The 22,833-nt window shown below is 34.5% G+C and overlaps 2 protein-coding genes across 13 annotated transcripts; one reads left to right on the top strand and one right to left on the bottom strand.

Moving 5' to 3' along the window:
• Positions 1 to 1,553: 1,553 nt before the first annotated feature.
• Positions 1,554 to 20,100, bottom strand: LOC126757188 (serine/threonine-protein kinase 10). Of its 12 annotated transcripts, none has more exons than XM_050470891.1 (13): positions 19,126 to 19,407; positions 17,470 to 18,304; positions 17,148 to 17,346; positions 16,779 to 17,089; positions 16,560 to 16,700; positions 16,234 to 16,275; positions 14,367 to 14,442; positions 13,938 to 14,272; positions 12,084 to 13,868; positions 10,609 to 11,232; positions 10,441 to 10,547; positions 9,220 to 9,352; positions 1,554 to 2,483 (listed from the first exon to the last, which is right to left on the bottom strand). In XM_050470891.1, the coding sequence occupies exons 2-13, from the start codon at positions 17,791 to 17,793 to the stop codon at positions 2,334 to 2,336; spliced, it is 4,227 nt and encodes a 1,408-aa protein (XP_050326848.1). In that variant the 5' UTR covers positions 17,794 to 18,304; positions 19,126 to 19,407; the 3' UTR covers positions 1,554 to 2,333. The 12 variants fall into 12 exon arrangements, with proteins under 12 accessions (XP_050326848.1, XP_050326850.1, XP_050326844.1 ...); XM_050470887.1 differs by lacking the exons at positions 1,554 to 2,483; positions 19,126 to 19,407 and adding exons at positions 6,337 to 8,142; positions 20,082 to 20,100; XM_050470883.1 differs by lacking the exons at positions 1,554 to 2,483; positions 19,126 to 19,407 and adding exons at positions 6,337 to 8,142; positions 19,829 to 19,897.
• Positions 20,101 to 20,505: 405 nt separating this feature from the next.
• Positions 20,506 to 22,257, top strand: LOC126757440 (26S proteasome non-ATPase regulatory subunit 7). The gene is made up of 2 exons (XM_050471354.1): positions 20,506 to 20,795; positions 20,860 to 22,257. The coding sequence occupies exons 1-2, from the start codon at positions 20,621 to 20,623 to the stop codon at positions 21,708 to 21,710; spliced, it is 1,026 nt and encodes a 341-aa protein (XP_050327311.1). The 5' UTR covers positions 20,506 to 20,620; the 3' UTR covers positions 21,711 to 22,257.
• Positions 22,258 to 22,833: the final 576 nt, after the last annotated feature.

Here is a 22,833-nt window from a genome sequence, read left to right as displayed (position 1 = left end):
CATCCCCGCGAAACTAATACGGCTGTGTAAACCGACGTTGAGCGATACCAAAAGCTCTGTCAGGATTGGGAAGGACCTCTCCGAACCAATCGATATCAAATGAGGTTTCAGACGAGGCGACTCCATATCGTGCGACTTCTTCAATCTTCTCTTGAAGAAAATAATTCGAGCTGCAGAACTAAATAGAAGGCACAATCCGCTATAATAGTGTACAACTGCTGGCGTACGCCGAAGATATTGATATCATTGGCCTCAACATTCGCGTCTTCTGCTTTATTCAAACTGGATGAGGAAGCAAAGCAGGTGGGTCTGGTAGCGAACGAGGGTAGGACGAAATATTTCCTGCCTTTAAACAAACAGTCGTCGCTCTCGCGACTTGACTCCTACGTCACTGTTGACAGTCATAACTTCGAAGTTGTAGATAATTTCGTCTATTTTCGAACCTGTATTAACACCAACAACAATGCCAGCCTCGATATCCAACATAGAATAACTCTTGTCAACAGATGTTACTTCGGACTAAGTGGGTAATTGAGAAGTAAACTGCTCTCTCGACGAACAACGACCAAACTCTACAAATCACTCATCATACCCGTCCTGCTGTATGGTGCAGAAACATGGACGATGTCAACATCTGATGAGTCGACGTTACGAGTTTTCAAGAGAAAGGCTCGGCGAAAGATTTATGTTTCTTTGCGCATTGGCAACGACGAATACCGCAGTCGATGAAACGATGAGCTGTATGAGATATACGACGACATTGACATAGTTCAGCGCGTTAAGAGACAGCGGCTAATCTGGCTAGGCCATGTCGTCCGAATGGATGAAAACAGTCCGGCTCTGAGAGTATTCGATGCAGTACCCGCCTAGGGAAGCAGAGCAAGAGGAAGACCACCACTACGTTGGATAGAGCAGATGGAGAAGGACCTGGCTGCACAGAGCTTGGAATCTCCAATTGTCGCCAAACAGCGAAAGGTAAGAATGACTGGCACAAACTCGGCTATAACCACGTAAGCTGTGTCTACGCCAATAAAGAAAAAGAAGTCCTTCAGTTTTTGAGATATCTATCTGAAAATTTTCACTCGTCCTTTACTCAACAAGACGCTTAACAACAAACCGAGGAAACAGTTTGTATCGGACCACTGTAGATATAGCTGCCATACAAACTGAAATATCGGAACATAGTACTTTTATGGAAAGCTCTTTCATTTGACAGGATTTTTTCACGAAATTTGGTATAGAATATTTTCCAAGTCAACTCTACAAAATCTGAAGAAATTTTCAAGATCAGAATTCTATATCATAGAGCTGCCATACAAGCTGAACGTTCGGAATCAAGTGCTTGTATGGAAAGCTTTTTCTTTTGACTAGATATCTTCATCTAATTTGGCATAGGTTATTGCCTAAGACAATTTTGCAATCTCCGAAAAAATTGTGTGGATCGAACCACTATATGCTTATATGTGACCGATCGCAAAGCTTGTAAGGAATCTTAAGTTAACGTTTTTTCTTGATTTATTTTTTTCTTTATTTTGGGATTAATGAAAAAGGCATTTCTAACGATCTATTACAATATTGGATCATTTATTTTTGAAGGCTTATATATATTTACAATATTAATGGAAGTAAAGTTGTATATAATAATAGAGGTTGGTATAATAAGGGGAGATTGGTAGGTTTGTATATACTTGTATGAATGTAACTAGGTAGTAGGTAGGTAGGTAGGTAGTAGGCATGTATGTGTGTGTAATATATTTAACGGCGGCGCAGTAGACAGCGACAGCTGGCTGGGCGCACACAAAATAATTATCATAATAATAATAATAATTAAGTAGAACTAGGATATATAAGCAGATAATATTAAACTAAAAAATATTCATTTATATATATTTATGTGTAAGTGTATATTTAAAATTACTTAGCCATTCTGTTCGACAGACTAACTGTTTCAACTTTGCATGCTTTGCTTCGTTTTGTTTTAAGATTTTTTTATATGCTCGCTTTAATTTAATTTAATAATTTTCGTTTTATGCAGTTTTTAGCATTATTTTATTTAAATTTTTTTCTTTCTTTCGCTTTCATGCAATTTTACTTAAATTTTTATGGTTTTTTCTGCATTTTTTTTTTTTTTGGAATTTAAATTAATTTAATATTCATACGCATATACATATATGCCTATTTATTTACTGCGTTATATATATTTTATATATTATATATTTTTATTTATTCCGCTGTCTAACTTTTTTTTTCTTTTTTGGAATATTTTTATTCTTTTTTTGCTCGCTTTAATTTTCCTCTTTGTTTAATATTACTTTAGTCAATAAAGTATGCCTTCAACCCTCCGAATAGGACGACAGACTACTGCGTGTGGAGCCGGTAAAGTGATCGCGCTGTAAGGTGTCGGACGGCATGGAGACCACCAGTGCGCCGCCATACAACGATTCCATCTCGTCCAATTGCTGTGCGAATGTCTCCTCCAGCCGCTAATTTAAATGAAATTCAAACCAAATGATGTAAAGAAGATAAACGTGCCACAACAAACGGTACAACAACAACAACAGATGAGTAAAATGAACGTTAAGTGGGATTGAATATGGTATAGTTTGGTTATATAATCAGTTAGTTGTATCGATAGTGGGAGAATAGCCGAGAGTGTGAAAGATGAGCCGGTTAAGAGAAAAATTACAAAAAATTCAATAGAAATATATAGAATAGTATGTTCGTATTAAATCGCTTATGTAGTTTTGCTATTTACATAATGCATGTACATATGTATGTAGATGCTTTCCTACATAGGCAGAAATATGTTATTGATTATGTTATGTTAAGCAGCGATAAATGTTAGGAGAGTGTTAAGACATAAAGCTAAGCCACTTTTTTTTGGTTTTGTTAATTAAAATTAAGTAAATTTTAAGTTATTTTTTTTTTTTTATTTTTTTAATTATAATTTTTTTTTTGTTATAGAAAATATTTTTTTTTGTAATATAAAAAATATTTGTTTTAATTATAGAAAATTTTGTTTTATTATAGAAAATATTTCTTTTTATTTGTTGAAACAATTTTTGTAATTATGGAAAATTATTTTTTTTATTTACAGAAAATATTTTATTTTAAATTATAATAAATACTTTTTTTTAGTTACAGAAAAAAATATTTTTTTTATTATGGAATATATTTTTTTATTTACAGAAAATATTTTTTTTTATTATTTAAAAAATTTTCGTAATTATGGAAAATTATTTGTTTTAATTACAAAAAATATTTTATTTTAAATTTTAAAAAATACTTTTTTTTATAGAAAAAAATATTTTTTTATTACGGAATATATTTTTTTGTTTGTTTTTTTATTATTGAAAATTTATTATTGAAAAAAATTGTTTAATTATAGAAAATACTTTTTTTAATTATAGAATTTTTTTATTACAAAAACTATTTTTTTTTTAATTACAGAAATTTTTTTTTTTGAAAAATTTTTTTTATAGAAAATATTTTTTTTAATTAAAAAAAATAATTATTATTTTAATTATAAAAAATATTTTTTTTATTATGAAAAAAATTTATTTTTATAATGAAAAATATTTTTTTTTAATCTGAAAATGCTTTTTTTTATTCCTAAAAATATTTGTTTTAATTATAAAAAATAATTTTTTATATTACAGTAAAATAAGCGCACATTTTGACACCACACCTACCCGCACCATGTACGCAAACCCTTACAATTAATTTTTGTTTACTTTCTTTTGATATTGCTTGCAGTTAGTTTATATTAGTGCTAATAACTCGTAAAATATTTGGCATTACTTGCTTGCTTTTATGCTGCGTGTGTTTATGTTAGTAGGAAAATATATGTTTTTTTGTTTTAATATTAAAAACTCACTCGTGCGTATGTTTTTTTTGTTTTTGTAATATAAGTGCATCGAAAATTTTATTTATAAATGCTACACTAATACTAATTAAAGTGTATGTATATTTATTTATTATTTAATAAAAGCAGCGCGCCGCTTGGTAAGCGCGTATTTGCAGCTGCAGCAAAACTTTGGCAAGATTTTTATGGCAACGAAATTAATTGCAAATCACTATATAGGAAAAAATATTATTAAAAAGTATTAAAGTAACGCTGGAATTAAATGAAATTACTTAAATTTGTATTTGCGCCCAAAAGTATGCTACATGTTGTTAATTTACCTAATATCATGAAATAATACATAAAGTAAACACACAAGAGCCAAAAAATTATTTATAAAAACATATTAAAAATTATAATTTCGTAAAAGACATAACTTTGCATAGTTTTAGGCTCATTGGTTTGCATCTTTTAGGCTCTTCCAAGAAACCCCGAATTTTTGACAAAAATATATAAAAATAAAAATTTATTTCAGAAATAATTTAGCATACTTTTAGGCGTATACTCTTGTATAACTGAGCTAAGCCACTCTACATAGTATATGCCTTACATCACTATCTGAGAAGAACTGCCGCACTCTATTACAACCCACCACACCTGAGAATACTACACTCAAGGACAACACAACATCCAACAACACAGCGCTTATACACAGCAAACTTCGTTCGACAAGATTCCACCCACGCCGACTAACAGCGATTAAGTGCATTGGACGTCGTTTCGAAACCTTCGCACTCTTTATATATACGGATCTTTTCATTTTAAACACTCGCGCTTGTATAAGTGCATATTGAAACACCTACATCCAGTGGCTTGTATTCCCTAATAAATTGGGTCTATAATTAAACATTTATTTTGAAAGAAAAACCGGACTATGCGCCTAAAAGTATGAAAAAATATTTTTCACGAAATTATTACTATTTTTCAATAAATTTATTTGGCTCTTTGCAGAAAAAGCGGAAACACGAAATTAAATTAATTAATTTCTCTTTTTTTGTATGCGCCTAAAAGTATGCACAACTTTTTTTTAACGAAATTATTTTTTTAAAAATTAATAAATAATTATATTAAATCGTTATTTAATGTCAATTAGAACTATGATACGCCTAAGCGTAGGCAATAACCACAAAAAAATGTCACATTCCAAGTTAATCGTATTTAAGTAAACAGAACAAAAAGAGTAATAAATAAAGTTAATTTTTTTTTTTTTTTTTTTACTTTTATCCAGAAAATGTTTTTTACTTTCTTTTTTATAATTTTTTTTATTTTTTTTTTGTAAATTTTTGCTTATTTTGTGTTTATTTCTTATGTTATTAGTATTATAAAACATCATCATTTTATTGCTCCCAAACAGATATTTTATCGGTTTAAAAAGTATAATGCGCCTAATTGTAGGCAATAGAAATACGATCGCACGAAATAATCGGATTTACGTAAACAAAAGTATTACAGTTCACAGTTGTTATAAAAAAAATCCTTCAATTAAAAAAGCCCATATCATATGTATGTATTTCTGTGTAATAAATGATTTTTTTAAAATATTTTTGAAATTCTTAAGGACGCAAACGCACCGTTTGTTGTAATTTACATCTTTTACAAACTGCAATATTATCCAGCGAAAGAGCATAAATAATGAAAAAAATTTAATGTTTATGTTTTCTTTGAGAAGCTTAATTTTTGGCATACTTTCAGGCACTGAAAGAGTTTATCGAGCTTGCAGAATTTAGATTATGCAGCACAACAGAATAAATAATGAAAAAGAAAAAATTATAATACATTTTAAGTTAGCTTAGAGAAATTTAATTTTTTGGCATACTTTCAGGCGCTTAAAGTGTTTGACAGTGCTTCATTGAGCTTGCAGAAGTTCAATTGGGCACCATCTATATTTTTCTGTGAATAACTAAATTTTTAAAATATTTTTTGATATAATCGGAAAAGAAATTGCAATACATTTCATGTTTGCTTAGAGAAAATAATTTTCTTTTACTTACTTTCAGGCGCTTAAAGCGTCTAAAAGTGCTTCATTGAAAATTTAGAAATTCAAATGGCCATCATTTATATTTTTATATGAATAACTGAATTTTTTAAATATTTGTTTTATTTTTTGGCATACTTTCAGGCGCTTAAAGTGTTTAACAGTGCTTCTTTGAGAATATAGAAATTAAAATGGTCATGATTTATATTTTTGTATGAATAACTGTATTTTTAAATATTTGTTTTATTTTTTGGCATACTTTCAGGCGCTTAAAGCGTTTAACAGTGCTTCATTGCGTTTGTGGAAGTTCAAATGACCATCATCTATATTTTTCTATGAATAACTGAATTTTTTAAATATTTTTTTGAAATGCTTAAGAAGACGTGCGCCTAATACTATACTTCTCATTTTAACTATAAATTTTAATTTGTATTTTTATTGAAGAAAAAATACTTGCTTTGGAATGTTTAGATTTACGCATAGCGCTGTTTGGTATTTAATTACACAGAAAAAATTTTTAAAAATATGGCAACGTTTTTCCTAATGCACTTACACTATATAATGAAAATTGCTTGTATGAAGCATATTTACATAGTTGTTACATAGTGTAGTTACATGCTAAAACACACCAACGCACACACACACACCAGTATATACATGTATTTATGCACAGTTACAGCAGTTAGTGTCCAACACACATACACGCAGTTATGTTTGTATGTATGGCAGTGCCGTGGAATGGTCAATGTAAAGGAGTGTGTCCGAACAAATACAAAAAACATAGGAAACAAACGAAAAAAGTTAGTGTCAACACATATGTGGGTACAACGATGTCTTATGCAGCAGCAATTATTTAAAGCATGAATATGTATGTATGCAGATATGCGATGTAAGTAGTTGGGAGTGATAGTACACTTGTAAACCATTTCATTTCTTTCTTTTAGAAATCACTTTCTTTACGTTTGCGTATTAAATGGACTTAAAATTTACAGTTATGAATTTCATTTGCGTTTCTCTTAGCATAAGCCACATATTTTATTATTATTTGCATGTCCGCACGTATACTACGCTTTGTGCACACACACACGCAGACGTTGCTCTAAGCCATTGAATCCTCTTCTAACGGACTGAACGCTTTATTTTTCTTCGACTTCCTATCGGTTGTGCCAATTCGCGGTATCGTGTATTTCACCTCGTTATCATCCAAATTCTGCAGCTCCTGCACGCTGCTCAACTTGATGGAGGCGCGCAACGAGGGCTCAATGCTGTCCAACAGCGCGCTCGCACGCTTGCCCGCCAACCCCAAGGACGGCGGCGGCGGTGACACTGGCGCTGTGTGTTCGTTGTTGTTGCTGAAGCGCGTGCTGCCCTCGTAAATGTCGTAGAGCGATTGTGTGCTGCCCAGCGAGGAGCGACCGCTGCCATACAGTGAGGGCCGTTTTATGGCAAACGATGAGGAGTAAAGCAGATTTTGCGCTTGTTGACGCAATTCGGTTTCGCTTGTTGTTGTTGCTGCAGATGCTGCTGCTTTGGTTGTTGGGTCAACAACTCTTGCATTATCTCTCTTGTTGAAGCGTTCATGCACAATATCCGCATCACGCAATGGCGCACGAGATGACTTTGTTGTAGTAGTGGCATATTGACTTGTTGGCGGCGGCATTGTGCTGCGAAAAGTCGAAAGCGTCGGCCGTTCGGTGTCCACTTGACGACTGGCGCCGAGTGTAGGTGTCTGCACATTAATTGCCTTCAATTGGCCAGCCGCGCTTGGCATATCGATACTGTCGTTGGTGGTAGTTGTTGCCGTTGTTAAAGCCGCTGTTGTTGGCGCCGCTGTAACCGTAGCAGCGGCTGCAAAACGTGGCGTGAGCACACCGTGCGCCTGCCGCAACTCAACAATATCCTCGCTGGCGCGTTGCTCACGTAATTTGGGCGCGCGCTCGAGCGCTAAGCTGTCGCTGCGCAGTTTCGGTTGCGCAAATTTGCGAAAAATCGGTGTGGTGGGCACGCTGCGACTCAGATCGGGTGTGGAGCCGGTGAATTTGGCACGCGGATCGGATGAGAGCGTAAAGTAGGTGCGTGAACGTAACATTTGATTGTCGCTGAGGAAGAGGCCGCGCGGTAGCGTGCGTGGCGCGTCATTGAAGAAGCCGCGTAGCTGCAGGGGCACCTCAATATCTTGCTTGGTGAAGGGCACGCGTTCGGGTATAGGACCATATTTTTGCTCGAAACGCTCAGACATGGCGTTAAGCGTGTCGATAAGCTTCTGTAGTAGTTTTTTGTGGATTTTGGTTTTTTTTTTTTTTTTGGAAAGCAGTACCAACGCCAAAGCATACACAGCAAAATTTTCCCATGCCCAATATATGGAGTTATGTATATAAATATTTTTGTTTTTTTTTTTTTTTTAGAATTTTTTTTTTTGGCATTTTTGGCAGGTTTGCATGCAATTTCAGCATATAATGATTAGTAGTAGTAAAATTTTGTTGTATTAAATTCAATACCATTATTAATATCCGAAATTCAAGCCATATTAAATGTAGCGGTTAAAAGAGAAGAGGATATACATAAGAGATAAGTCTTTAAATCGAGGTTTTAACCTTAAAAGTATTTAGTAAACAACATTTTTTCGTAAAGCTTTTTAGGCAAGTTTGACGCAACAAAACAAACTTGCCAATTAAATCAATAGAAAATACCAATAATAACAAAAATTATTAATAAATTTAAAAAATACAGTTAAGCCCGACAACGCCACCGTAAATTAAGCACCAGAGACAGCGCCGAGTTGAGCGCAAAGCCAATACTAAACACGCTACAAATGAAAGCTTTTGATCAAAAATTAAAGCTTTCGATCGAAAATCAAATATTTACGCTGCAAACAATACAAAACTGTTAAAATATAAAATAAACAACAAAAATGTTGAAGCTTAAGCAACTAAAGCACAACACAGACGCATTCAGACGGTTGTCTAGGCGAGTGAGGAGCATGTAAATAAACTCATAAATATATTTAAACAAACTATATGTGCACAGCACACACATATATACGCTTTTCGGTGTATTATACAAACAAAAAAAATGCTTCACAAAAATTACAACAAAAAAATAAAACCACTCACTAACAACAACAAATAAATACACCTTTTGCACAAAATACACAAAATGATAAACGAAAATTATTGCAAATTCAACTTAGACAAATGCTTGAATGCTTTTTACTACGCCATTCGCGCTCAACTCAGCCGCTAGCCTTTTGCATTGAAACCAAAAACAAATAAAGTGTTAAATAAATAACTTTCGTGCGGAAATTATAACGGCAAACACGTTAAATTGAACGAATATTTACCTGCTTTCTAGGTACTAATTGCTCCTTCCATTCACGCAACTCAGCCTTTAGGCGCTCATCGATGTCTGTTAGCTTGGCCTGTTCGTGTTCGACCAAAGCTTTGCGTTTTTCATTCTGCAGCTGTTCGAGTTCTCTGTAAGAACGAGAGGAAAAAGCATTAAATGTGATGAAAATGAACAAATAAAAGTATTTGAATCACTTCGAAGCAATAACCTATAACTTGATAACCAACAATGCCTAACCTAACCTAAAAGAAAATATTGGTAGACACAAAAAACTAAAAAATAAACAAAAAAACGTTATTTCGGCTGCACTGAAGCTATAATACCTTTCACAGTTCCATTTTTTAAGTATAAAAGGGTATAAAAGGTTTTTATATTGATTTTTAACGATCAGTTTGTATGGCAGCTAGATGCTATAGTGGTTCGATCTGAACAATATTTTCGAAGATTATTGGGTTGCCTTGAAGAATCATCTATGCCAAATTTCTGAAGAAACAAAATAAAAAAAATTTTCTACACAAAACTTATTTTGAGTCAGTTTGTATGGCAGCTAAAAGCCATAACGGTCCGATAATAATATTTTCGGAAATTTTGCATTGCCTTCGAAATTAGTATATCTTTCGTTAAGAAACCTCGTCAAATTGAAAAATTGCCATACAAAACTTGATTTGAACGATTCGTTTGTATGACAGCTATATGCTATAGTGGTCCGATCTGAATAATATCTTAGAAAATTATTGCTTTAACTTGGATAATAATCTATGCCAAATTTCGTTAAGAAACCTCGTCAAATTGAAAAATTGCCATACAAAACTTGATTTCGATAGATCAGTTTGTATGACAGCTATATGCTATAGTGGCCCGATATCGGCGATTCCGACAAATGAGCAGCTTTTTGAAACAAAATAAACATTTATAAAATTTCAGATCGGTATCTCAAAAACCACGGGACTAATTGTATTTTTGAAAATTTTTGAGGTTAGAAAAAATACTTTTATTATTTTTGCTTATTGTTGTTATTGTAGTGGCAGAAAACATGTCTAACATAATTTCGAGGAATGGTGCCAGGTGGACAGTCTTTGGACGGATAAAAATCCGGATCCGTTCAGGTCACTTAGATCCGACTGTTATGGGAACGGTTGACTGATTCCCTCAAATCAGGCATAAATCAGACTCAAATCAAATTTTGAGCAACTCAGCGTATATAATTTGTGCTTACCTTATCGCACCCTCACGTGTGGCGCGCAATTCCTCCAACTGCTTTTGGTGTTTAATTTCAAATCGACGCTCCTCTAACGTGTAGCGTTTCTTTTCTTGTTCTTGGAACTGAAATTTTTAAATTAAATATAAAAAAATGTTATTGCAAAATTAAAGATCACAGACACACCTTCTTAAGACGTTCTCGCTCGACCTCTGGATCCAGATTCGTGGATATGCGCAATGACTCACGGAACATCAAATCGCGCGCTTTGCGTTCGGCACGTATACGCTTTGGCAGCGCGCGCTTCTCCAGTGCCTGCTTCTTAATCATGTCCTCCTCTTTGCGTTGCAACATTTTCTTCACCTGATCCAATTCCTTTTCGTGTCGCACAATCATTTGATGGCGTTGCATGAAGCACAACTCCTTGACGTGGCGCTTGGACAGCTGATGGCGTTCGTGTAATTGCTTCTCCTCCAATTCCCAAAGTAACGCTTCGCGTGTACGCATGGCATTTTGCTTTTGTTGTAGGAAATTACGATTGATGGTGGCAAGATGATCGCGATGCTTTTCGCTTAAGCGTCGCAATAGCAATTCATGGCGTTCTTTGAGCGAATCCAGGAAGGCGCGCTCTTTCTCCTCATGATCCAGCTCCATGGCGGAACGACGTTGCTTGAATTCGTCCTTACGTTTATCTTTGGGCAGCAAGTCCACCTCTTGTTTGAGCAAACGGATTTCTTGTTTCAAATTCTCACGGAAGATTTTCAATTCCTGTTCTTGATCGGAACGTATGCGTTTCGATGAGCTACGCAACTGTGAATGCAAAACAAAAACAATTTAAAATTTTTTTTAGAATAATTTTTAGTGCGTAAAAATTAAAAAAAAAGGTTTGTTGTGGCCACAGAAATCATCCCTGAAGTAATTTGGAGGAATGCTGCTGACTTGACAGTCATGTTGTTGTTCTTGTGGCGGTTGTCTAACCCCGCTACGGTGGTAAAGGGTCGGGGGTTTGGTTTTCACCGAAGTCATCTAACGGTAGGCCCAGGAAACGTGCTGTTTCGAAGGGGTCGGACCCTAGGGAGAGGGGCGCTAGATGAGTTCGGTGCGCTGGATATGCAAAGAGATGGTTAGAGGCATGCGGGGACTCATTGCACGATGGACATATGTATGTTTAGTAAGAGTCGATTCTAGATAAGTAGGAGTTTAGCCTGCTACAGTATCCAGAACGAAGTTGCGCAAGGGTCACTTTAGATTCCGTAAGCAACTCGAACTCTTCGTCTGCAACGGGTGCTGGTTTGACTTCAAGTTCTGCGAAAACATCCAAGCAGAAACTGCCTGGAGAGGAGTTCATTATGTTCCTTGACATCAAGAGGTTCGGAGTGTTTTGACAAGTCTGAAGTTTCTTCGTCTGCGTTTCACTTTGTCCAGCCGATTACGTGGGTGCGACGTAGTTTACGACCGGTCAACCGATTGCCTTGAGGTGATGGGGAAATTCCATCTCGTAGTTGAGGAAGTTTCGAAATATAGAAGTTAAGTATTAACGGAGAGAGGGCACAACGGTGAGAACCCAGTTGTCTGTCAGTCAAGTAAGTTGACAGTCCTAATCGGTTTCGGTTACGTGGACCGTCAAACCAAAACACAAAAAAAAAGGACTTTTCACTCACCTCACTCTCCTGAGCCTGTTCCGTGCGCTCAATCAACTGCTTCTGTTGTCGTGCCAAAGTATCCATATCCGCTTCGTACGTCTTCTCCAGCGAAATGCGCTCCTGCTCGAAACGACGATCCTGTTGCTCACGCGCTATTTGCTCCTTCAATTGCAAATCGTTTTGCTGTTTCTTCTCCTGCTTTTGCAACATTTTCAATTCACGCAACTCTTGCTTGCGGAACACATGATCATCGTATAGTCTGCCCGACTCCTCGTCACCGTATATAACACGACTGGTGGTGGTCGTCACCTGTACACCATCGATTTCGAATTTTCGCGTACGTTTTCGTGTCTTCTTACGTAGATTACGTAATTCGATTTCCTCTTTAGTCGGCCCAGTGGGTGCTATCTTCGGTGCACCCTGTTTACGTCGTATGACAACTTCCTCATCTTCGGGTATCTTCGTGCCCATTATGGGTGTCTCCGCCTCATTACGACTATCATGACTAGTTGTGGTGCCGATACTCTCAACGTCACTCTGATCAACCGTTGCAATATTCAAGCCGACAGCACGTCGTACCACACCGCCACTCGAACGCAACGAACCGCTATCGCTTAATGTACGCGAATCCATAGAACCGACGCTATTATCCGGTGACGGTCGTTTGCCGACACCAATGTCTTGTGGTGTATTACGATTTATAATAATATTTACATCTTCGGTCGATGTGCCAGCGATAATTTGGCCGTTTTGGTGGTTGTTGTTATTGTGATTCTTTATGAATGGTCGTTGATTATTCAGATTGTTGTTGTCGTTGCTGAGTGTCGTATCATATTGATCGGTGCTTAGATGACTACTATCCTTGACTTTGATCTCATCGCCAACAGTCACAACAGACACGTGACTAGTGTCCATTAGATGTTCGCTGTGTTCGTGACTGCCGGTGGCTGTATTGTACGCAGAATCATCATCCACATAAGATGGGCTAACTATTAGCACCTCACTCTCGTCTAATTTGCGCGCACGCGAACCTTTACCGTGTATGGACTGATTACTTTCGGTGTTTATGTCAGCCTTGTCCGTTTCCTCGGTGTTCTCCTCGCAAACGGCCACTATCATGGATGACTGACGGGGTGATAGCGGTGAATCGCCCAGACTGTCATCGAAGGAAGTGAAATCATCATCAGTTGAAGATTCCGGCACATGTGTGCTCTTATTCAAATCATTCGAAACAATGATCACTTCACTTTGCGGCACTGCAGCAGCGGCAGCCGGCACTGAATTGTCAATTATGACCGGTGGATGCGTGCTGGTCACGACTCTTATCTGACTGACGCCAGCTTCCAAGCTATTGGGATGAACTATATTTTGTTGTTGTTGTTGTGCCTGATTGTTGAATGCACGAGTTGGCGTGCCGGTTGGCGACGCCTCGCTATTTATGGTGATGAGCGAAGTGCTCGAGCTGAGCATAGCACCGCTCTTCACCGACGACGACGAAGCGGAATTCACCGAAACCGCTGCCGATGATGTGGTCGGCGATGGTGGTGCTGGCACGTGCGCTTGCTCTTGTGCAGCTTGTGCGGCAAGCGTTGTTTGTACATCGATTTCCACATTTTTGGTCAGCTCGATGGGCACCGTCATAGGCGCTAGCGGTGCTTGTGTACGTTCTTCGTTGCTGCGCTTCTCCGGCTCAGCGCGTGCGTGGGCAGTTGCCGTTGTGGGTATTGGTGCTTCGGTCGGCTTGGTGATTACAGCAGCAGTAGACGGTGGTGGTGGCGCTTTACCCTTCTCCTTTTTGGTGATCTATTTGTTAAAAAGCGAGAATTTAGTAAGTAAAAGGTTTCTTATTTACTAAATGTGTGCATTACTCACCTTCCTATCGGCGTCAACGCCTCTCTCAGGAAGACTATCAGCAGCTTCGTTGGCAGTGTTGGTAGCAACTGCTTGCTTACTGGCCACTCCAGCTGTTGAAAGCGTCTTATTACTCGTGTCATTATCTTTGGGCGTATTATTAACGCTAAATATTGGTTCATCCTCTTTGGCCCCCTTAGAAGATGGTGTTATATTATTTTCAAGAGTTTTTTGCAAAACAGGTGAAGCATTATCTGCAGCTCCGCCTTGTTGTTGTGATAGTTTACTTTGTGGTATACTATTTGTTTGATTTGGTTCTTTAGAGTCCATAGATACTGATGTTGGGGTACCTGGAACTAAATAAATCGTATCATATGGCTAAGCTTGGCACAACAACGAATGCGTGTTTGTGTTTGTATATGTGTAAGTGTATGAGAAGTTGAAGCTTACGTTTGTCAATATCTTGGCTCTGCAAAGAGGCAGAGTCATCGTCCAGGTCGAGCCGGAGCGCCGAGTTGCGGGGTTCCTAAGTTGAAGGAAAATTGTTTATGTTGAAACACACAATATCTTTAAGGTTATTGCACTTTTGCAGATATTTAACAAAAACGGTATATAAATAAATGATCACAATTATAATAAATAAGCACGAAACTGTTTAAAAAAAATACATAAATTTAGTTTATATTTCATATTTTCAGTTTATATAAAATATTATATTTAGTTTTATAATGTTTCTTTAATTTTTTAGAAAAAAAATTAAATTGCGATTTTTCAAAAAAAAATTTTAATTTCGAATTAAAAAAAATTAATTTCGAATTTTCGAAAAAAAATTTTGATTTCGAATTTTCAAAATAAAATTTCAATTTAGAATTTCGGAAAAACTTTAATTTCGAATTAGAAAAAATTAATTTCGAATTTTCGAAAAAAATTTTATTTTTGAATTTTCGAAAAAAAATTTAATTTCGAATTAAAAAAGAATTTTGAATTTTCGAAAAAAAATTTAATTTTGATTTTTCAAAAAAAATTTTAGTTCCGAATTAAAAAAAATTAATTTTGAATTTTCGAAAAAAAATTTAATTTCGAATTTTCAAAAAGAATTTTAATTTAGAATTAAAGAAATTAATTTCGAATTATCTAAAAAAAATTAATTATAGTAGTCAATAAATACTTTTTCAAAATTTTAATTTAACAAATGAAATATGAAAAAAATATATATTTTCTTTAAAGCTTTTTTATATACGATTTTTGTTAAATATTATATGCACTTTATGTATAATAAAATATAGCGACTACAGTAAATTTGGAAACGAAAAAATTTTGACTAATCTAAAAATTAGAAAATGAAGAGATGGTGCTACGAAAAAGCTTACGATGACACTGAATTTACGGATGTGCGAGGTGATTTACAAATTTATAATTTTTACAAAAAATTATATAATTATTGAAAATACAATTACTTGTGTTTTGAGATTTTAATTAAAAACGTTAAAAAAAAACTTTATTAGTTTCCGTTAATATATCCAACAAAACAGTTGTTTAATTATAAATTAAAATTTTTTAAATTAATTTAAATTAATTAAAAATTAAAACAAATATAATTAATTTAATTTATTAAACTAAAACAAAAATAATTAATTTTAATTCACTAAAAATTAAAAAAAAAAATTAGTCAATTGAATTTAAAAAATAAATTAAAAGTAAAGAACAATTTTGATTACTTAGAAATTACAAACAAAAAAGTTAAACTAATTTTCATTAATTAAAAATTTAAAAAGTTAATAATTTTAATTATATAAATATTGAAAATTTAAATTAATTAAAAAAAATTTTAAATTAAAAAAAAACATTTTTAAAATTTCAATAAAAATAAAAATTATTTTTTTACGTATTTTAAAATTTAAAAAATTATTAATTTCAATTAATTAACAATTAAAAAAAATTAAAATTATTTTAATTAATAAAATTTATGTATATTTTTATTAATTTTTCCATAGTTTTTTTTTTTTGTTAGTTTTGGTTTTGCATTTCATAATGTTTAAAGCTCTATAATTCAGAAAACCATTCGAATTTTTTCGAATAAGAAAATCTCACAATTTTAAATAAAAAAAATATTGTCATGAATTCGAAATGTATGATTTTTCAAAAAATCAATCGAAAAACAAAATGTTGTTAACGATATGATGCAATTTCAAAAAATATGGCATGCAATCATTAATTAAACTTTAATGAAAAGTTAGAAAAAACGACATGAAAAATTCTGTGGTAAACAATAAACGACACACGAGGTCGCTCAGCAGTCCACCACCGACTTACCAACCCTCTGATAAAGAGAGCGCCGCTTCACTTGGCGTTTAAGCTTCTAAAAGCAACAACAATGTACGTGAAACGTATACAAATAATTTGTTTATTTTATTTGCAATATTAGTGTGCAGTTTTATGGAAAAGAACGCATTGCGCGAGGTAATTAGCAGCGTGTAAATAAATTATTATATCAAACTTATTAATTATTAAATAATGAAAGCATGTGTTTATTTTTGCACTTGTACATACAAACTGTACATACTACAGAAATATGAACATGTATATACATACATGTACATATAATAGTAAGGCACTATTAGAAATACACAAAATAACGCTTACCTCAGCATCATCATCGACAACTTCTTCAACAACTTCAGCTTTATATTCTAATAATAAGTCTTTTATGGGTTTAGCGTCTAGTTCACAATTAATGAATTTATGTTGTAATAAAATATCTGTGGGTGGACGTTGTTGTGGATCCTAGAATAAGAAAATGCATGCGCATATATAAATTTAAGTATGAAAATAATTATGGCATATTGCTTAAGAGGCGCTCACTTTGACCAAAGCTTTCTTTAGAAAGTCAACGAATTCCTTACTCCACTTTGATGGCTGATCCAGTGTGGGGGGATCGCTTTTTTGTATTTTCAATAAAACACGCATCGGTGACATTTCACTATTTGGTGGTTCCATTTGCGCTAACTCGATTAATGTTATGCCCAGTGACCAGATATCCACTTTTAAATCGTAAGGATTATCCCGAAATGTTTCACACAGCACTAGCTCTGGCGCCATCCAATAAGGTGTGCCTATGAATGTGTCGTGCTTTTGTAAAGTATGCTTATTCTTAGCCGACACGCCAAAATCAGCTGTAAAGCGAATAAAGAAATTATAATTTATTTTTCATAGCAAACATAATGTACAAACCTAATTTGACACCGCCTTCCATGGTTAGTAATACATTCCCAGCTTTTAAATCTCGATGGATTACTTTATTATTGTGTAGAAAATTTAAACCTTCAGTCATGTGCCGGCAAACGTAGGCTATTTGTGGTTCCGTGAGTGGTTTCTCTAATTCCACCATTATGCTGTCAAGTGCACCGCCATCGCAATACTCAATTAACATCTGCAAAATAACAAAGTTTTGCGCATTTATGAACAAAAATAGTAGATTTTTTTTTTTGCAGAAAGAGATAAATTGTAGCAGTATATCACATACATACATGCATGTTTGACTGTAAAAACTCACCCACAGCTTGTCTTCAATTGAGAAGGCTTCATACAACTCCACAATATTTGGATGCTTTATCTCTGACAAAATATCTATTTCAACCATGTGATCACTTAGATTCTCTTCATCTTCTAATGTGCACAATTTTGCCGCAGCAAAGCGTTTTTGTTCCTTGTGTTGCGCCTTATATACCTTGCCAAAAGCTCCATCTCCCAACTCGCCTACCATTTCCCAAAACTCCGCCGGATCTGTGTCCATTTTGATGTTATTATAGAGGCGTTTCTTTTTCGCCTCACCACCACCAAGGTGGAATACTTTCTTAAGATTATTTATGAACGACATTGTTATGCTTATTTAACGTATATAAATTATAGCTAAATATTTATGTCGTAAGGGTATGTTGCTACATTAACGTTACAAAAAAAATTATCCACAGCAGTTTTACACTCCAAAGGCACTACATTTTGCTTTTAACATACAAAAGTAGTTGTATTTGTTTTCATTTCACTCAGCTTTTTTCATGCAGCAGCTTAATTGCTCTTCAGTAGCTAATTCTTCTTCTCAGTTTCTTTGCTTCTCGTTTTTTGTATTATTTTCAAATCAGTCGAAAATCATGTCCACCAAGTTTACACTCAATTCCAATAAGCAAAGGGGGTCACCCTTCTCGCGCAAACAACAGTAGCAGCAGCAGACAGTAGTAGCAGTAGCAGTATTTGTTGCGACGCACGTGTTCCCCTACCACCGTTTGCGTTTTAGTCGTTCTAAAGTTCTCTACGATTCTGCTCTCTTCTCTAATTTAATTATCGGCTTTAAATTTAGGTCTTCATGCCTTTGTGATCGGGTACGTTTAGAACTGTAAAACCAAATAAAGATTCAATAGCGTCAAAAAATGCACAGCAATAATAAAAATGATGAACAATTGAAATGGGTTGAATGGAATTATTCAACAGTATGAAAATAAGAAATCAATATCTTGTTTTTTTTTCTACTGAACGGGTCAATAATTTATCAAATAAGTTAATGCATGTATTATATTTTAAAATATAGACTTTAAATTCGCACATTGGTATGGTGAAAGTAGATTTCGCCCGACCCTACTGAATATTTTGTTTACGAAGATGTTTAGCAGATTGCTTTGACTGTTGTCACATCTGGCACAGTGATTAGCATATGATTCAAGTTTATGAGCAGCGTGAAAAGTTTACAATATTTATTCAATTGTTTGCAAATGCTGAAATTTTCTAAATTTAAATATTACATCAGTGCACAAAATATGACTCATTTAAGCTGCGAAAAAACTGCATGTTTCACTAATTTTATATATGTAATTCAGCTCGGCTTAAATATGTACTTTAGTTGTACACGTTTATATAATTTTCAATTAATTGGATATAAAAATCACGTATCACTTTTACATTGGACTTTTAACTAACTACACCAGGCCATGATATTGTCCAAGTCTAGACGTTAAATTGAGAAAATCAATTTTATATGTTTTTTCTTGGCATCAGTAACTCTCACGTAGTCGGCCTTGCATACCATAGTGGAAACGAATCGATTTTAAAATTATCAACTTGTCTGTTATCATTTAATATGCAATAGCGATAAAATTTTCACGACTTTCAAAATAGTTTTATTTATACGTAAATATGAAAGTGCTAACACCCAACCAACCAGCCAGCCAGAGAAACTAGTCGATATTCATTGCATTCCTGGTTCATTCATGCACAGGCTAGCTAGTCAGCCAACCAACCATCAGCTGCCATTCGTTAGCTCTTCGCGTGGCAACTCGGCAATTTCATTCATAGCTCGTTTATACTTTTGTGCATTTAATTAACATTATAAGCCAAGTTTTCGCAACACTTTTTTTTTGCTTCTATTAAACACAAAATTTTTTAACGATGAGGTAAAATTGCGGCGCTTATCACTATCGCTATTAGTCACTCATATTTACATTGATTCATGACAGCACTGAAACCGTCCAAAAGAACATATAACTAAAATAAAATGGCGGTTACTTTAGGACTGCCAACTGTCGTGCTTTACCCAAAATATGTAATCAAATGATAACTTTTAAATAATGTGACATACATTTCAGTTTATCTTTATTGTAAAATGGGAAAATTCCCAATTGAAATTAAAGCACTATGTCACTTTCTTATAATCAAAGGCAAGGTCACTGATTTGAACGCACACCCATTTTTTCATAGCGACGCATCAGCACGATTGCGTAGAAGTTGGCAGCCCTATTCGAGGTAGGACAAAATATGATTAAAATTGGTCATGCGAGGAATAAAAATTGCAACAAAAAAACATTTGTTGGTTCAAAAACCTATAAATTTTACTAATTAGGGTCACATATTATATGTTCGAACACCTTCTTTGGCACTGAACTGAAAATATTTGAGCTTAAAAGCAGCTTAAGCAATCTGCCGAACATGTAAGGATCTGCTGCCACAATGCACCTTGTACATTTATTACAATTATTTTTCACAACAATTTAACAAATAGTAACACCAAATAAAACTATATACTTTCAGTAAAACGATTATTTGACAATTTTAATATTAATATAACTAAAATTTATTAAACTATAAAAACATATTCCGACCGATATTAAATCAACTTACGAAGTATAGTAGAAAGTAGAAACTGACATAAAAGCGAAATAGGAAAAAAAGAGTTTCCTACTCTCAACTTGCAATCAAATAATTGCGCAAAGAAAAAATCGTAATCAATGCACTCTGTTTACGGCGGCATCTATCGGCTGAAAATAATTAAGGACAGAGAACTAAAGCAAAAAATTATTTTAATATTCAAGTTGGGTATACACTTAAAAAAATATCTAAAAGAAAAATTTATTATGATATTCAAGTTGGGCATATACTTCAAATTATTGTATTAATAATAATAATTTAATACATCTTTTATAAAAAACATGCAACGTTTTCATAAGAAACAATCTGCAATGCTACACACTCTGTTATCAGTTCAACTATTTTATCGACTTCAGTTGTCAGTGCCGACAACATCACACAATTTATTCCACTGTCATTGCTCTTGTTCTTGATCGGCATTATTAGCAAAAGTTTTCCAAAAGTCATCTAGTTGGTTTTAATTTTACCATCGACCTTACAAATATTAAGATAAATAATAGGAAATAAATAAAATGCCATCACTGGAGGTAAATGTAAACAAGGTGATTGTGCACCCACTGGTGTTGCTGTCTGTGGTGGATCACTTCAACCGTATGGGCAAAATCGGAAACCAGAGACGTGTTGTCGGTGTGTTACTGGGTTGTTGGCGTTCAAAAGGAATTCTTGATGTCTCCAACAGTTTTGCTGGTATGTACATGATAAATACTTACAACTGAACTTGGTTTTTAATTACTTTACTATATTTCTCAAGTTCCTTTCGATGAGGATGACAAAGACAAGTCGGTGTGGTTCTTAGATCATGATTATTTGGAAAATATGTATGGCATGTTCAAGAAAGTAAATGCACGCGAGCGTGTTGTCGGCTGGTATCACACCGGTCCTAAACTACATCAAAATGATATTGCCATAAACGAGTTAATACGTCGCTATTGCCCCAACTCAGTGCTGGTGATAATTGATGCGAAACCCAAAGATTTAGGTTTACCAACTGAAGCTTACATCGCAATAGAAGAGGTGCATGATGATGGTTCACCGACGAGCAAAACCTTCGAACATGTGCCCAGCGAAATTGGCGCTGAAGAAGCCGAGGAAGTGGGCGTTGAACATTTACTACGCGATATCAAGGACACCACAGTCGGCAGCCTCTCACAAAAAATTACCAACCAATTAATGGGTTTGAAAGGCTTAAACGCACAATTGCATGACATCAAAAACTATTTGCAACGTGTTGGTGATGGCAAAATGCCCATCAATCATCAAATTGTATACCAGCTGCAGGATATCTTCAACTTATTACCCGACATAACGAGTGAACAATTTACCGAAACCATGTATGTTAAAACGAACGATCAAATGCTGGTCGTCTATTTGGCGTCTATGGTGCGCTCCATCATTGCATTGCACAATCTCATCAATAACAAATTGACGAATCGTGATGCGGAGGAAGGTAAAAAGGCCGACAAGGAAGCGGAAAAGGAGAAAGAGAAGAATAAGGATAAAGATAAGGAGAAGGATGGCAAAGATGTAAAGGACAAGGATAAAAAAGCCGATGATAAATCTGCTAAAAGCACAGAAGACAGTGGTAAGGGTGGCAAGAAATAGGAACGAAAGAACAGGAAGAAACCACATCGTAAGAAGAAGAAAAATAAGAAAAACCACTAGAGAGCGTAAATGTTGAACCTACAGCGTAGGGAATTAGTTGCAGCACTAAAAACAATTGCAAAGAATTTATATGTTGAAGTTAAGAACAGCAGCCGAAACCATAAAAGTTAAATTAAAAGCTAATAATAATTAATTCGAACATTTATGCATAGACTTCTTCATGTACATTTTAAGTTTCGTAAATGTTACGCAAGTACTTTACATATACAATATAATGAAAATAAAAATAAAACAAAAATTTATAAATATAAATATAACCAAAATGAACGCAGTATGTGTGGTCACTATAAAATATACAACTTTACTTACTCTAACGGTTCATTTCATTAAACTGCACTCAACTAATTAACGAGTAATGTGTTTTTTCTGCGCTTGCAACTTAAGATTTTTTCGATTAACGCTAATGTTTATAATAACTACATACAAATTTATGTGCATAAACAACAATAGTACAATATAAGTAATGTTTTGTAAAAAAAACGAAAAATATTTTTTAATAATTTGTGTGTGGTTGCATGGTGCTTTCAGGTTTGATATTATTTGGCTAATTATTGGAGTAAAATAAATTCAGTTATATTTCGGTTACTTATAACCGTTGGTAGGGGGTATAATGTGAAGTGTTTTCTTAAGCTTCGCTTGTGATAGGCTTAATATGTGTATGTATGTATATGCAGTACTGTGTTAGCGCGTGTGTGTGTATATGTAAACGTGTATGTGTATGCCAGTTTACTTCCGGCGGATGCTGTGTGGGTTATTTAAAATTTATATTTTTTTCGGTTGTTTGTGTATGTGTCAGTTGTAAAATTGGTGTTTGTATGTAAATATATTTGCCAGCATTAAAAATGTCAACGCTCAATTTATAAAACACAATAGTTTTGGTCACACATACATACATACACGAACGCATAAACTCACCACAGTCGCTGCTATTGTCGTGTCGTATAATGTACTATAAAGTGAATTGACCCGTGTTATCAAGCAGCGTGCCTCAAAATTATTCAACGTAAGGATTTGTTTTTATTTTTTAGCAACAACAACAAATTTGAGTGTTTCGAGTTCAAAG

The sequence above is a fragment of the Bactrocera neohumeralis genome, chromosome 4 (assembly GCF_024586455.1).
Source record: "Bactrocera neohumeralis isolate Rockhampton chromosome 4, APGP_CSIRO_Bneo_wtdbg2-racon-allhic-juicebox.fasta_v2, whole genome shotgun sequence".
In the NCBI taxonomy this organism is placed as follows: Eukaryota; Metazoa; Arthropoda; class Insecta; order Diptera; family Tephritidae; genus Bactrocera; species Bactrocera neohumeralis.
This window is presented reverse-complemented; position numbering and strand designations above follow the sequence as displayed.